Genomic DNA, 17,375 nt, shown 5'->3' with positions numbered 1-17,375 from the left:
TTATTTCAGTCAAAGTTGCTCTTCTATCAGCTTGAATCAGTCGGCCCATTCTCCTCTGACCTCTAGCATCAACAAGGCATTTTCGCCCACAGGACTGCCGCATACTGGATGTTTTTCCATTTGTACACCATTCTTTGTAAACCCTAGAAATGGTTGTGTGTGAAAATCCCAGTAACTGAGCAGATTGTGAGATACTCAGACCGGCCCGTCTGGCACCAACAACCATGCCACGCTCAAAATTGCTTAAATCACCTTTCTTTCCCATTCTGACATTCAGTTTGGAGTTCAGGAGATTGTCTTGACCAGGACCACACCCCTAAATGCATTGAAGCAACTGCCATGTGATTGGTTGATTAGATAATTGCATGAATGAGAAATTGAACAGGCGTTCCTAATAATCCTTTAGGTGAGTGTATATACAATGTTCTTGTAGTGCAGAACATATCAAACAATATATTTCCATCTCAGCCAGCAGTGTTTGCATGATCTGTTTATACAAATTCTTGCACCTGAATACTGTACATCTCTGTATATACCATGAGTATGAACTGGCCCTGACACACAAGGGATCAGCTGTCTGTAATTTTATGATATTATGACAACAGCAAAGACTGAAGAGTGTTTTCTCGATTTATTCCATATAAAGGACACAACTGGAGCTGGTCTTGTCAAATGTGTTAGCCAGACATAAACTTTGGCCTGTATACCAACAATATAACAGGCAGGGCTACACTGTCTGTGCTGCTCAGACATTTACAGAGGTGTGGAAGCTGTCATAAAGGAGAACAATGAGAGGTAAGGAGCATGCACTGATTACAGAGCGTTTCCGCACCCACCACACAACAAACCACCTCAAGGATGAGAACTTGAGTGCAGCCATGTGACACGAGACACCTCAGCACCACACTAGTTTGAATGGACCAGTGCGAGGTATTTTCCAGTGGCTGGAGCGCCAATCCTGCCATCAACCCCCAAATTATTCCCTGTAAGTTGGAGGACCTACTTATACTGCTGCATGTAGATTAACGTCATACCCAGGACACGACCAATGAGAAACTCTGCATGTTCTTAGCGTGACAAGATGGTCTTCCAAGATTAGTAACTGCAATGTTCTTCTGTCCATCATTCCTGTAGTGGTGACCGTGTATCAAATACAGACAAAGAATAGTTTCATTGTGACTCCTTAGGTACAGCATTAGCCCTAAGCAAGGCCACTGAATGAGTTTTGGGTGCAGCTGGTGGCTTTGAACAGAATCTACACACTGACTGGTTCCCTATCAAAATATCTTCAAAGAGAAAATATGGACATCAGCACAGCTGTAGGACTGGTGTGTAACTGCAGCAGTGGTGGACAGTAACGAAGTACAAGTAATTCGTTACCGTACTTAAGTAACTTTTTAGCGTATCTGTACTTTACTTGAGTATCATTGTTTTGTGAGACTTTATACTTTGACTCAACTACATTTCGAAGTGGAAAACCTTACTTTTTACTCCACTACTTTCCTAAAATGTTTCTTTTTACGTTCCACAACATACATGCGTAACCAGTGACAGGTCAAAAAAAAGAAGCAGGCAGGCAGCAGCCATAGACAGTAAAGCACGTGTACCAATCAGAACACGTCGTGTTTCGTGCAGTTTGCGCGCTTTACTGTCTATGGCTGCTGCCTGCCTGCTTCTTTTCGCTGTCACGTTTATAGCCAACGCAATAATGGAAGAAGCGCCAGACATTGAAATTGAGCACCCATGGCCATATTTAAGCGAATTTTTTGAAGTATTGGAAAGGAAGAACGAGTCATTCATTTTTAAGTGCCTTCTCTGTCTGCCTCAGAAGCATACGATTTCTTCTTTCAAGAATTCGCCGTCCAATCTAAAGAAACACATAGAGGTAAGTAATTTTCAGATTGACTGTGAAATTAATTAAAGGCTAATATACCTGTCGTTTTACCCAAACTGGATATAATACGCTCATACGTTGTGTTAATAATAAACGTGGACATTGTAGTGGAAAATTACCACCAAGCATGATGTCCGATGGTTACTAAGGAAATTTCCATAACAACATCAGTTCCATTGTGCAAGGTTAAGCTAGGAAACTGCAGACCGTTAGCAAAGCTCATTAACACCAACACTGCAAAAAATGCTTTTCTTACTTAGTATTTTTGTCTTGATTCCAGTCCAAATCTCTAAAAATTCTTAAATCAAGATGCATTTACTAAAGTAGTAAAAGGCCATAAGATATTATGTCTTGTTTTCTGGGGAAATAAATCAAAATTAAGTGAGTTGTTGCTTAAAAAAAGCAAAATTATCTGCCAATGGGGTAAGAAAAATTATCTTGTTTCTGTTTGAATTAAGGTTATTTTTCTTAGTGGATGCATCTTGATTTAATAATTTCTAGAGATTTGGACTGGAATCAAGACAAAAATACTAAGTAAGAAAAGCATTTTTTGCAGTGAAGACACTTGGCTAGAAATAGCCTAACATTACCCCCTAAAAATGCCATTTACTTGTCAAGCTCGTTCATAGAATGTGTAGTGTGTCTAAAGAAATTCAATGTAAAATAATGAAAATGCATTTAGGCCGATGCATTTTTCTGACATTTAGGCTTCTATTTGACTAGGTTTACATGCAAGGTATGATTGATTGGTAGCTACTTGAACAGTAGCCTGCGATTGATGTAGGCTAGCTAGTTACTTAGCCTTCTCAGCAGCCTACTTGGTACATGCAAAAAAACATGAAATGTGCACTTCATTTATGAAATTGAGATATATTGCTGTGAAGATATTATGTTCATGATATGTTTTTCCCCCTTTCTTTCCAGAGAAAGCATTCAAGTCACTTGGAAAGATAGAATGCCCTGACAGCCCCTCGAAAAAGAAAAGCTGAAAACCCAGTTCCCTCCACTTCCAGACAACTGAAATTAGGAGAAACGAAAATTGTGAATCAAACAAAGGTAGACAACGTAGTCATACATTTTGTAATTCAGAGTCTTCAACCATTTACTGTGCTAGAACAGCCTGCGTTTAATGCTTTAGTGCAAGAGCTACAGCCTAATTCACGTGTGATGTCCAGAACTACATTGCGGCAGAAAGTAGAAGAGGGTGCCCAAGAAATGAAGAGAAATATTAAACAAGCAATGTCCTCCATTGAATTCATTGCCACTGACTGTTGGAGTGCAAGAAGGAGAGGATTTCTCGGAGTCACTGCCCACTGGGTGGATTCAGATTCATTGAAGAGGTGCTCTGTGGCACTTGCTTCACATCAGTCACCAGCCAATGGATCGAGTGCTTCAGATGACGATGACTTCTTTTCAAGCATGAAAAAAACTCATGGGCAGGAAAGTTTTAAACGGCTAGGGATTAAAGGGCCACACACTTTTGATGTGTTGGGCAGTGCATTGAATGACATCCATTGCGAATTTGGCATAGAGAAAAAAATAGTTAGAACCACCACAGACAATGGGTCCAATTTCATAAAGGCATTTAGAGAATATGGAGAACAACAACAAGATGAGAACAATAACTGTGCCTCCAGTGAGACTGAAGAGGATGCTTGCAGTGATGATGATGAACAGGAAGAGGAAGTTGTTGATGTTGACTTCATTGAGGTAACACCGATCTTAATGGAAGATGATGGCTTACAATTTCAGCTTCCAAAGCATCATCGCTGTGCATGTCATCTATTAAACCTTGTTGCCACAGTTGATGCAGCCAAGGCCAATTCCAATGACTCCTATAAAAGACTGTCACGATCAGCTTTTGCGAAATGCAGTGGCTTATGGAACAAGACATCTCGATCCTCCACTGCTTCAGACATCATAGAGGAAACATGCAAAATACAACTGATCCGGCCAAACGACACACGATGGAACTCATTATTTCTCTCTGTTGAAAGAATCGTGAGAATAATCAAAGATGAAGGAGAAGGGGCCCTGAGAACTGTATGCACTGCACTGAAGTTGCCAATGTAAGTGTTTTTTAAATATACCTTTCATTCCAATATGAAATTTTGGAAAATATTGCTTAACTATTCAGTTGCTTTAAGTAAGGGGAAATGGAGGACAATTATAGTCCGAGCAGCGTCACCACTCATCACACACACACACACACACACTCACAGACAGACACACAAAAACACACACACTCTCTCACAGACAGACAGACACACACACAAACACACACTCTCTCACAGACAGACACACACACACACAAACACACACTCTCTCACAGACAGACACACACACAATCACTCACTCTCTCACAGACAGACACACAAACACACACTCTCTCACAGACAGACACACACACAATCACTCACTCTCTCACAGACAGACACACACACACAATCACTCACTCTCTCACAGACAGACACACAATCACTCACTCTCTCACAGACAGACACACAAACACACACTCTCTCTCACACACACACACACAAGACTTAAGTGTTCTTTATGTTTGTTAGGTTGAGTTCAGTTGAAATTTCCTTTCTGGAGGAATTTGCCAGAACCATGGGTCCTGTTATTAAGGTGTATTCCTTATCATACACAATTCAACTCCCTTAAAACTTCATATAGCATACGTGTAGGAAGTTAATGTGTGCCATTAGTAAAATGATTAAAAAGAGGCCTTTATGTACACATTGACCAAGAACACAATAGATGTAAGACCGTCAAATCATATTTAACAATTAAGTATTGGGATGCTTGTTGTTATTGTCATTGTCTCAGTATAAATGCACGCTGTAAATGTTGTGATATTGTACTGTATCAGTTTCTCTCCCCCACCTCTAATTCCAGGTACTGCAAACCTTTGGTGGATGCAGTCCTAGAGGGACTACAAAAGCGCTTTAAAGACATGATGGCAGAACCAGAGTTTATTGCTGCTGCCATCCTGCTCCCAAAATTTAAAACAGCGTGGACATCTGATGAGAACCTATTAAACCTAGGTATGTATCTATGTATGTACATATGTTTTGTGGCATTTTTATTTCAGATGTCATGCGCTTAGTTCACAAAACAAAAGTAAACAAAAAAACTAAACAAGCACATTTATATAAGTTTATTTACTTAAAAGGGTGGGGGGTGGGAGGTTGTGACCTGGATTCATATAAATGCCTAAAAGGCAAGTTTGATGTAGATGGACCCCATAGCCTTATTGTTCAAGGTACTACATGCTGTTCATGTTGTTCAGGAAATTTGACACATCCTAGACTGAGTTGTGGCCAGGGAAGTAAAGCTGATCTAATGGGGCATAGAAACTGATCTTTGCCCTCATATGTCAGCTTTAGCTGCCTATCCATAACTGTGCATGTTGCTCCAAATTAGTTAGTTCATTCTTTTTCCTCTGTACTGTACACCGGAATTGCCCTATCATTTATATAACATGATTTCTGGCATCTGTCCCAATATATGTTGTATATTAGGACTTGCCTACATCAAGGACCATCTGGAGGAAGAACGTTCACATCAGTCACCAGCCAATGGATCGAGTGCTTCAGATGACGATGACTTCTTTTCAAGCATGAAAAAAACTCATGGGCAGGAAAGTGTTAAACGGCTAGAAGGGTACCTTGCCTCTAAAGTAGACAATAAAGAGATACTGCAATCTTATCCTGCGGTTTGCAAATTGTCTCTTAAAATCAACACTGCCTTACCAGCTTCTGCTGCATGCGAACGTCTCTTTAGCACTGCTGGATTGATTTTCAGCCCAAGAAGGGCAAGATTGGATGCCAGAAATTTTGAAAATCAGCTCCTTCTCAAACTAAACAAAAAATATTTTAGCTTTAGGTAGGTCATACAGTTAACAGTGCTATTTCTGTTATTCTTCTGTTATAGCACATCACTACTAGTTAGTAGTTCTACATACTACGTAAGTCTTCAGGGAAATCTGGTGGTGTGTTAGTTTCTGTTTTTGTGTGATTTATGCAAACACTAACATTTGTTTATAGAGTGGACATACAGCTGTGTTGTAAGGAGTCATGTTTAGTAAATTGGAAAAAAGACATCCTTTGTAAACTTTGTAAACCTTTGTAAACTTGAGTAAATCCATTTTTGCAAGTTATTGCACAGCTCAGCTGTGATGTAGTAAAGGAGCAAGGTGCCATGTGATAAAGGAATAAGATTTCTACATTACTTCAAACAATAAATTGTTAAAGAAATACGTGTCTAATGTGGTTTCCCCCCACCCTATTTATTCCTAATCATGTGGTTTCCATTTAGTAGGATGTGCTTATGATAATTTCAAAAGATATCAGTACCAGATATCACAAATAGAAAACATTGTATTTTCAGAGTGGTGTTAGTGGGCTTTTTTTTTTTTTTTACCTTGTATGACTTGATTGAGTGTATAAAGGACATGACAAGACATTGGAACTACATTACACCAAATTACTTTTACTTTTGATACTTAAGTACATTTGAAGTCAAGTACTTTTATACTTTTACTCAAGTCGACGTTTAAAGGGAGCACTTCCACTTTTACTGGAGTAATATTTTACACTAGGTATCTCAACTTTTACTCAAGTACATGGTCTGTGCACTTCATCCATCACTGAACTGCAGACTGGAGCTCTCAGCTACGGACTGGGAAAGTGTTTGAGGAAATATGGAATGAAACAGACACTATAGCAGGGTTCCTCAAATCTTGACCTTGATTCCAAATCCAGGCCTTGTTTTCAGTTCTCCCAGGTAGATAGTTTAATAATTACTTATTCTGATTGGTCAGAGGCTTCACACCTGACTGACAGGTAAAGGAAGGCTGGAAAACCGGCAGTGCTCGGACCTCGAGGACTGTGATTTGAATAACCCTGCACTATAACCTCAATGATCAATGTTCAGTGGGAGGTGAAGAGGAGTAGGAAGTTATTAAGGAAGCAAGACAAAACCTGGCAGAATCAGACTAAGGTTACTTACAAAGATGAACTTAGAATAATTCATTTTTTAGTAATTAACTTCAGCATACAGGGCATTACAGACATATTCAGTCATGACACTTTGCAGCTTCTGAGATGGACAGACTGCCTCACAAACTGCAGAAGGGAGAAAATACCCCAACCCCTTCAGATGTGTGGATATTACAGGGGGGTGTGTCCACCACCCAAGCAAGGACAGAGTACAAGCTGTTCACACATAAATAGCAATGGGAACAAAGTCCTCCAACCTTATTGGGCCTTTTTACATGTCTTGTGTAAACAACTTTCTGCAAGCCCACCCTGACTTAGGCTCACAATACCAGCCTATTACAGTATCACTCTGCCAGTCACCTCTTGTAGCAATAAAAGGTCCTTTTCAGCACTAAAGTTTGTCAAAAACTGACATGGGATCATCACTCACTGGATGTTTTTTCTTTTTTGCCCAATTTTCTGTAAACCCTAGAATGGTTGTACGTGAAAATCCAGAATGAAACATTCAAAGTCACATAAATCACCTTTCTTCCCCATTCTGGTGTTTGATGTGAACATTACCAGAAGCTCCAGACCTGTATCGACATGATTTTATACAATGTGCTGATGACATATGATTGGCTGATTAGATATTTTCATCAATAAGCAGGTGTACCTACAGTAATAAAGTGCCAGTGAGTGTATGTTGCCTATGAAGCAGCACCCCCACAAAACAATAAGGTGCATGACACCCCTGCATGGAGGGAACCAGGGCAAACACGGGGAGAACATGCCAACAGCACACATGGGAACTTATACACAGACTTACTGATGGATGAAACCATGATGACCAGGAATGTAACTCCAGTTATTCCTGCTATGTAGGCAAGTATTTTATCTCTTTTTTCTCTGTCTGTGGAATATTTTGTCCAAACCACCATGTCGATGACTGAAACGAGAATAAAACATTTAGCAAACATAAAATTTATTTCAGACAGAGAATACAAAACAAATTGTGTTGAGTGTCCTGTGTTTTAGGCGCTGCTCTGCACAGCCCTGTCACCTGGGGGATAAGGGGTTAAATGTCAGACACTGTGGTAAAAAAAAAAACTTAATTTGAACATATAAATAGGATAAGAAAAGGTAACCCAGGGTGCTGGGGGGCAGGGGGGCTTTAATGCACAGGCTTAATCAGGGACCCCTTGCTGAAAAAGGATCAGCTCCCCCCCACTAACCCAGAGAAATACAGCTTTAATGACAACAGTAGTGGGCAGGATCACAGGGGGCCTGGAGCCTCTCCCAAGCAGCACAGGGCAGAGGTACAGCTTGGATGGGAGGCCATACACACACAGTCACATGCTATGGGCAATTTACAGACACCAATTACCCTGAGAGGGAGACTCTGGGCTGCTGGAGGAAACTGGAGTAGCTGGTGGAGACTCACATGACATGGGGAGCACATGCAGACTGTACACAGGCACAGAGGAGGGGGACTCAAACACACATAACATGGGGAGCACATGCAGATAGCATACAGACACAGTGGAGGGGGACTCAAACCCACATGACATGGGGAGCACATGCAGACTGCACAGACAGAGAGAAGTGGGACTCAAACCAGCAGCCTGGAGGTGTCAGGCAGCAGAGCTGACCACTGAGCCTCCGCGCTGCCCCTTGGATACAGATTAACAGTGAACAAAACATACTGCATTATAAAAATTTTGTCTGTCTGTGTTTAAATACAAAGTAGAAAATAAATCTTTATGCATAATTATAGTCCCATATTCCTGAAATCCATTTATAAACATACTCACTTCGGAATATAACAAAAAAGATGAAAATAAATATGATTCCACCAGACATTCCTCTGAATGTTGCTTTCTCAGCTGCAGTTGGGGAGTATTTCGCTGAGAACTCAATGAAAGAACCTGAAATTAGGTAATAGTCAACAAGTAATTGTTAGACACAAGAAAAAACAAATGCATTCAGTGGTTCATTTGTTTAGCAGATGCTTTTGTCTAAAATAACATGTAAGTAAGGATCAGAGAGCAGGATCAGCCTGCAGTTAAGTTCTAACCCATAGAGCCACACAGGTTAGGAAGCAGACTAATAAGGGTCATGAAAAGTCAATCTAAACAGAAAATAGAGTGGAATTAACATAGAATATACATAAAAATATATTAACAGCACTATAGCAGCAAAAAGCAGTGTAGATCACTGTTTCAGACATATTCACTCTGATGTACACTAACCAGTGTGTGTTCTGAATGACAATAAAGTAGCTATTCTATTCTATTGGTTTGAATGACGTTTCTGTCTCTGGTATTTCTGATCATAAGCTTACTGAATGCAGTTTTCACACTAATACTCCTCCTCCTAAGAAAATGTCTGTCAGTTCTAATCTCTTAGCTGTTTCTCTTCTATCTTCTTCCCTGTGTCACTTACATAAACACTCTTCTCCTGATACTATGGTTTCCTTCTATAATGATACTATCTCTGGACTGCTTCATGATCTAGCTCCTCTAAAGACTAGGCTGATCCCAGCCACTCACTCTTGTACTTGTTTCACCCCTGAGCTCACCGTGCACGTGTTTCTATACGCCGAGCACATCCACAAGTACAGGGACGCCCTAAATACTGCTCACTCAAACTGCTACTCCTCCATCATAAGTGGTGCTAAGTCTGGGCCACAGACACTTCTTAGGACTGTTAAACTCCTCAGTCCTCCTGTACTAGCATGGCCCAATGCAGCTGAGCAGTGCCAGGCATTTATACATTTATTTGGAGTCAAAATTAACCAAATCTATCATAATTTTCCTCCTACTGCTCAGTCATTCTCCTCCTCTAACCTTGATTGTACTACTCCAGTTATAAAACTCCTTTGCTTTACGCCTGTTGACTGACTCTTTTCCTCCTGTCAGGTCGACCAGCCGCTACACCTCTACTTAAAGCATGTTTTAAAGTAAGGAGGAAAAGGGCTTTGTTCCAGAGATGGAAAATAACTGATGATGACATAATAAAGCAAGAGTATCTAAATCTACAGGCTGAATTAAAAAATGACATTAGACGAGCTAAAAGGAATGTCGAAAGGAAGATCGCATTGGAGGCTAAGGATGACGTTAAAAGTTTCTTCCAGTATTTTAACTCTAAAAGAGCTCTAAAAGCTGAAATTACTAATCTGCAGGATAGTAAGGGTCTTATAATTGAAAACGACATTGACATAGTAAATGAGTTCAATGATAGTTTTGCACGGGTATTCACTGTTGAGGACACTAGTAACTTACCAGTTCTTATTACTAATCCAACATCGTCTATAACTAATATATATATAACTGAAGCTGATGTTTTGCAAAGCCTAGCTAAGCTCAAAATAAATAAATCACAGGGCCCTGATGGCATCTTACCTATAGTGTTAAAAGAGATGAGGGATATTATTTGCCGACCCTTAACATTACTGTTTCAAAAATCCTTATCTGAAGGTGTGGTACCTTCTGATTGGAAGCATGCCAACATAACGCCCATTTTCAAAAAAGGGGATAGAAGTAATTTGTCAAACTATAGGCCAATCAGTCTAACTTGTATAACTGGTAAAGTTATGGAGGCTATAATCAAAGAGAAAATGGTAGATTACCTGGACTCAAATAACATTTTGAGGGATAGCCAGCATGGATTTAGGAGAGGTAGATCCTGTTTAACAAATCTGTTGGAGTTTTTTGAGGAAGCTACTCAGGAAGTTGATGATAAGAAGGCCTATGATGTCATCTACTTAGATTTCCAAAAGGCTTCTGATGTTGTTCCCCACAAGAGGCTCTCACTTAAACTCAAAGCGACAGGTATTTTAGGAACTGTAGCGACCTGGATTGATAACTGGTTAACGGATAGGAAGCAGCGAGTAGTTATAAGAGGCTCAATGTCACAGTGGGCCTGCGTTCATAGTGGGGTACCGCAGGGTTAAATTTTAGGACCACTTTTGTTCCTAATTTACATAAATGATATAGACACCAATATATACAGTAAACTGGTGAAATTTGCAGATGACACCAAGGTGGGTGGTGTAGCAGATACTGAACTAGCGGCTCAGCAGCTACAGCGGGATCTTAATTTAATTAGTGACTGGGCTGACACCTGGCAGATGAAATTTAACATAGACAAATGTAAGGTACTCCATGTAGGGAGCAGAAATATAAAGTACAGGTATTTTATGGGACCTACTGAAATAAAGGTAGCTGATTATGAGAAAGACCTTGGTGTTGATGCTTCCATGTCTCATTCTCGCCAGTGCGGGGAAGCAATAAAAAAGGCCAATAGGATGTTGGGGTATATCTCCAGGTGTGTGGAGTTTAAGTCAAGGGAGGTAATGCTAAGATTATACAATTCCTTGGTGAGACCTCACCTAGAATATTGTGTACAGGTTTGGTCATCATATCTTAAAAAGGACATAGCGGCCTTAGAAAAGGTGCAGCGTAGGGCCACAAGAATGATTCCTGGTCTTAGAGGAATGTCATACGAGGAAAGGTTATTTGAGCTAATTCTGTTCAGCCTCAAGCAAAGGAGACTGAGGGGGGACATGATCCAGGTCTATAAGATTCTAACAGGTTTGGATGCTGTTCAACCGAATAGTTACTTCAGCATTAGTTCAAATACAAGAACTCGTGGCCATAGGTGGAAATTAGCGGGAGAACATTTCAAACTGGATTTAAGGAAGCACTTCTTTACACAGCGTGTAGTCAGAGTATGGAATAGTCTTCCTGATAACGTAGTGCAAGCTGAATCCTTGGGTTCCTTTAAATCAGAGCTAGATAAGATTTTAACAACTCTGAGCTATTAGTTAAGTTCTCCCCAAGCGAGCTCGATGGGCCGAATGGCCTCCTCTCGTTTGTATATTTCTTATGTTCTTATGTTCTTATGTTCTCGCCAGTGCGGGGAAGCAATAAAAAAGGCCAATAGGATGTTGGGGTATATCTCCAGGTGTGTGGAATTTAAGTCAAGGGAGGTAATGCTAAGATTATACAATTCCTTGGTGAGACCTCACCTAGAATATTGTGTACAGGTTTGGTCACCATATCTTAAAAAGGACATAGCGGCCTTAGAAAAGGTGCAGCGTAGGGCCACAAGAATGATTCCTGGTCTTAGAGGAATGTCATACGAGGAAAGGTTATTTGAGCTAAATCTGTTCAGCCTCAAGCAAAGGAGACTGAGGGGGGACATGATCCAGGTCTATAAGATTCTAACAGGTTTGGATGCTGTTCAACCGAATAGTTACTTCAGCATTAGTTCAAATACAAGAACTCGTGGCCATAGGTGGAAATTAGCGGGAGAACACTTCAAACTGGATTTAAGGAAGCACTTCTTTACACAGCATGTAGTCAGAGTATGGAATAGTCTTCCTGATAACGTAGTGCAAGCTGAATCCTTGGGTTCCTTTAAATCAGAGCTAGATAAGATTTTAACAACTCTGAGCTATTAGTTAAGTTCTCCCCAAGCGAGCTCGATGGGCCGAATGGCCTCCTCTCGTTTGTATAGTTCTTATGTTCTTATGTTCTTATAATCAGTTCTCCAGTTGCATCACTGATAAACATGTCTCCCTTCCAGCTCTCTCTCTTCTTCTCTCAAAGCTGCTGCAGTTACTCCTTTCCTCAAGAAACCTGAGTTTTATCAATCATCTCTCTCAAGCTATATACCTCAAATCTTCCTTTTCTGGCTAAAGTGATGGAAACAGTTGTAGCCACACAGATACATGGGTTTCTTAATGGTAACGCACCATACCAGCCATTCCAGTCCCTCCTATTCCTAATCTACATCCTCCCCTTTGGAATTCCCCCGCAATACATTTATTGATTACATCGAATATTTAAAGCATTGGATGCAGGATAACTTTCTCAAACTTAACACAGACAAAACTGAAGTCTTACTGGTCGGTCTTAAATCATTAGTATCTAAATCCCCCACTTTCTCTGTTTGTTTCGATGCTCCAGACCCTATAAAACCTGCTGCAGTTACCAGAAATCTTACTGTACTATTTGACTCCTCACTTAACTTTGATCTTCATATAAAATTCCTCTCCAAAATTGCATTCTTTCACCTCCGTAACATTGCTTGTCTGCGCCCATTTCTGTCCAGTACTGATGCCCAAACTCTGGTTCATGCTTTTATTAAGTCCCATATTGATTACTGCAGCCCCCTTTTCATTGGGCTCCCTGCAGAATCTATACAAAAGCTTCAGTATATTCAGAACTCAGCAGCTTGAGTTGTCACTCACAGCAAACGCGCTGCTCACATCACAGCCATCCTCTCTCAGCTACACTGGTTACCGCTTCAGTCTCACATCAAATTCAAAATATTGCTTCTCACTTATAAAGCTCTGCATAACCTCACTCCTCACTACCTCAGTGAACTACTGGCTCCCTGCTCACCCTCTCAGATCCTCTAATAATCACCTCACTGTTTCACACACCAGACTTTCCACCATTCAAATCTGAATTAGACATTTCTTTTCCTTGAACATTTCTCTTCTGTCTCTTCCTCCTTTACCGATTACTGATCTCTTTCTTTTTTTGTGTAAAGTGACCTTGGGATTTTGAAAGGTGCTATATAAATGTAACTATATTTATAAATGTAACTATAAATGTGTTATTTGTCATTATAATTTGTGGCAACACAACTGACATATGACATTAGGCATTAGCTTATTTCCAGCTTCATTTTTGTTTTATAAATATTGCAACATTTATTACAAAAATATCAAACATTGTGATGTGATTTATTTCCAATAGTCATGAAGCCCTAATTTTAAATATTCCCCATTTCTTAGTTATATAAATCCGTCCCCTTTCAGACAGCTACACTGTAAAAAAGGATACACCACATCAATGAATAAAATTAAGGCAACAGATTAGAAACGATATAATTAATTAAATATAACTATGTATGGTTTTAAGACATAAATAAAATAAGACATTGTATAACTATGAAGTAAATATCAGTAATTTCAAATAGAAAACAAGTGAATTAATAAAAATTTAAACAAAATTCTTTAGTTAATATGAATGAACAGAAACATCAAAATGCGCAAAACAGCACTAATAAAAATTAATCAAATTGTCCATATCACTGATAAATAGTTGAGTAATAATCATCTGCATTTATCAGTGCATTGATTAGAATTTATTCATTGTGGTCATTAAAATCTAAATATTCTTTACTCAAGTATAACAAACTTAAGCATTTATGAAGAACTCCTCATTATTTTAAACGTTGCCAAGACAATCTAAAAATGTACAAAGTACACAGCAAATGTGACAGTGTTAAATTAACACTGCATGGTTTCTATACGTGTCCACACCATTCAGTGTTACCTTTAACACTTTACAGTGTTCAGTGAGTGTTGTTTTTACAATGTTAATGTTTATTAACTTTTATAGTGTTCAATTTACAACCTAGAGTCTTGTCAGAGACGCTCCACCTCCACATATCTGCCCCATTTTAATATGCGCACAAGTCATGAGGATCAGAAGAGCCATCCCAGATTTACCCACCATCATGAGAAAGACTCTGACCAAACAGGACCTTACAGCTTTTTAGTGTTTTATATTAAAGCTTTGCTGGCTCGCTTCTGACTGATCTTGAAGCTTAAAGAGTTGTGGTTTTATAGCACGATGCTGCAGAGTCAGATGAGAAACTCTTGGAGATGTACAGTACATGTTTCTAGAGTGATATATATTTTAATGGTGTGGGGTATGTCTGATTGCCAGTCCTGCCCTTGGATGATTAACATTTGTGGAAAGGTGTTAAGACAGATGGGATACCCTTTTCTCTGCAGCTCCTGGTACCACCCACTCCCCTGTAGACCAATGGTGCTGTATGTATATTTGCATAGCATGACAGTACTGTTCTTGACTTTTCATTAATCCACCATGATTGTGATGAATAAAGCAAGAGAAGAAAAACCACAGAAACAGCTCTTGTGTGCTGACCAGGGAAAAGGCAGGATGGTTTAGCCTCTATGGCTTAACTGGAGTAGGCTTTGGCTGGGAGGAAAAAATGCGATGGTAAACCAACCATTTTGTTTCATTTCTAAGCCTAGAATGATCATTCACACCTTACCTGTATGTAGTTTGGCAATTGAGATTTCTTCGATGATGCCCATATATAAAAACTACACTGCTCAGACCAATTAGCATACACCAACCCAGAAAGACAAACACTGAAATGTGGTAAAGACTAATATCAGTGCCATACCATCCTCGGTTATGGTGGGTTTCTAAAAATTAAGCTTAATGAAAATCTGAATATTAAATGGACAAAGTGATTTGATTTGTTCTTCTATCGCAAGTTGTGGTCTAAAAGCAATGAAGTCACCACCCATTATATCTGCTTTAGCAGAAACACACTCCTTCAGTCATTAAGATAGTTCTCACCTTTTTCAGCCCTGCTAAATAATTATGTTATGCAGTCTAACACAGTCCAACTTCATAATCTGTGTTTGATGACTGGTGTCATACATTTCACGCACTTTTATACCACAGGTGGTTCTCAGCTGAACTGGTTCTTTCTAATGACAATAGAAGAAACTTTTCTTACTTATGCTTAAATAAATACATTAATAATGAGTGTCTTTCAATAGTCTTCAATTCACAATTCAATTCAGTACAGTTCTTTGGTTATTAAGAGCTGAACTACAATAAAGCTTATATAAAAGGAGAAAAGGCTATGTTGGTCTGAGTCTTTCTTATTATGGTGGGTTAGTAAAACACAGCAGCTGAATGCCCAAATGAGTTCAAATGAGAGTACATTAAAATGGGGCACATATGGGCCACCCATTTTGTACTTGTGTGCCACCCATATGGGCTTGCAATTTGGGAGGTGGAGACACATTGTCTTAACACTCTAGGTTGTAAATTGAACACTATAAAAGTTAATGAACATTAACATTGTAAAAACAACACTTACTGCACACTGTAAAGTGTTAAAGGTAACACTGAATGGTGTGGACACATATAGACACCATGCAGTGTTAATTTAACACTGGCACATTTGCTGTGTACTTTGTACATTTTTAGATTGTCTTGGCAACGTTTAAAATAATGAGTAGTTCTTCATAAATGCTTAAGTTTGTTATTCCTAAGAGTAAAGAATATTTAGATGTTAATGCAATAAATTCTAATCAATGCACTGATAAATGCAGATGATTATTACCCAACTATTTATCAGCGATATGGACAATTTGATACATTTTTATTAGTGCTGTTTACGCATTTTGATGTTTCTGTTCATTCATATTAACTAAAGAATTTTGTTTAAATTTTAATTCATTCACTTGTTTTCTATTTGAATCTACTCATATTTATTTCATAGTTATAAAATGTCTTATTTTATTTATTTTTACTTAAAACCATACATAGTTATATTTAATTAATGATATCGTTTGTAATCTGTTGCCTCAATTTTATTAATTAGATGTGGTGTATCCTTTTTTACAGTGTAGGCATTGGAGCAGTTCAGGTTAAGCACCTGTCTAAAGGTAAACAGGCCGAGCTTCTCCCAGGACTTGGGCTGGAAAACTTCAGGTTACAGGTCCTTGTCTTACCCACCCTGCTAAGGACCGTCCCTCTTAGCTGGATTACTGCATAGGGGAGTAAGTTGGGGATTCAGGTGGGAATCAAGCTCAGATTTAAAGGTATTTTCAAACCTGAGGTGCTGAGAGAAACAAAATCTCTGTACAGTAATGAGGTGAAAAATGAGCAGTTTGTGCTAAAACACTGAAGTATGTTTGGCATCTTCAAAGATGCACCACAGTGTGTTTTATATTTTACCAGGAGCTGCTGCTTTATCCTGCTTTACTTTAATGTTTCATATCTATTAATTACACTTAAACTTACCTGTTAGGACACAAACCATAATGATGGGAAATGCAGCTGTCAGAGTGTTAAGTAGAACATTCTGCCATGTAGCTGCAAAATGAAAACAAGTTATTTTCTAAATTAAAAAAAAAAGGATTTATAATCATATTTATAATTATATGACAGATTGTATTAAAATGTAGAAAACAGTTTTAATGCATATTTCGTAAACTACAGAAATTTGGACAAAGACAAATATTCATTCCGAAATTCTTCTGTTGCTTTGCAAATACAGTCGAACCTCGTTACAACGTACAGCCTCATCTTCCGAGCGCGCGCACAATTCAGAATCGGCTGTTGCCGGCCATCTACAGTACATCGCTTAGCAACGCCTAACTGTATGAACCTATCCTCACGAAGCATTCCACGCCGGCCGGACTCCTTGCATGCAGCCCCCGTTTTTTCATGGTTTTGCATGGTGTCATGCTGTTGCATATCAAGCAAGATGCCTGCTAATAGGAAACGGATTTCGCTGACCGACAAGGTGGAAATAATTCAGAATTATACATGGCAGCCTTATACTGCCGACGCGAACTAAGTTCTGAAACTGTGTGGTTATTGGGGTAATTGTGTGACATATAGTGAAAGAAATTAACT

The 17,375-nt window shown here is 39.2% G+C and overlaps 1 protein-coding gene across 1 annotated transcript in view; it reads right to left on the bottom strand.

The window, feature by feature from the left end:
- LOC111842963 (uncharacterized) overlaps positions 1 to 17,375 on the bottom strand; it is a 95,369-nt gene that overhangs the window by 46,128 nt on the left and 31,866 nt on the right. Inside the window, exons 7-9 of the mRNA XM_072701873.1 lie at positions 16,758 to 16,829; positions 8,694 to 8,807; positions 7,709 to 7,828 (exon numbers count right to left, since the gene is read on the bottom strand). Coding sequence (XP_072557974.1) covers positions 7,709 to 7,828; positions 8,694 to 8,807; positions 16,758 to 16,829 — 306 coding nt within the window. The remainder of the gene's footprint in view (positions 1 to 7,708; positions 7,829 to 8,693; positions 8,808 to 16,757; positions 16,830 to 17,375) is intronic.

The sequence above is a fragment of the Paramormyrops kingsleyae genome, chromosome 18 (assembly GCF_048594095.1).
Source record: "Paramormyrops kingsleyae isolate MSU_618 chromosome 18, PKINGS_0.4, whole genome shotgun sequence".
Taxonomy (NCBI): Eukaryota; Metazoa; Chordata; class Actinopteri; order Osteoglossiformes; family Mormyridae; genus Paramormyrops; species Paramormyrops kingsleyae.
Note: the sequence above shows the minus strand (reverse complement) of the source record. Positions and strands in the feature narration are given on the sequence as shown.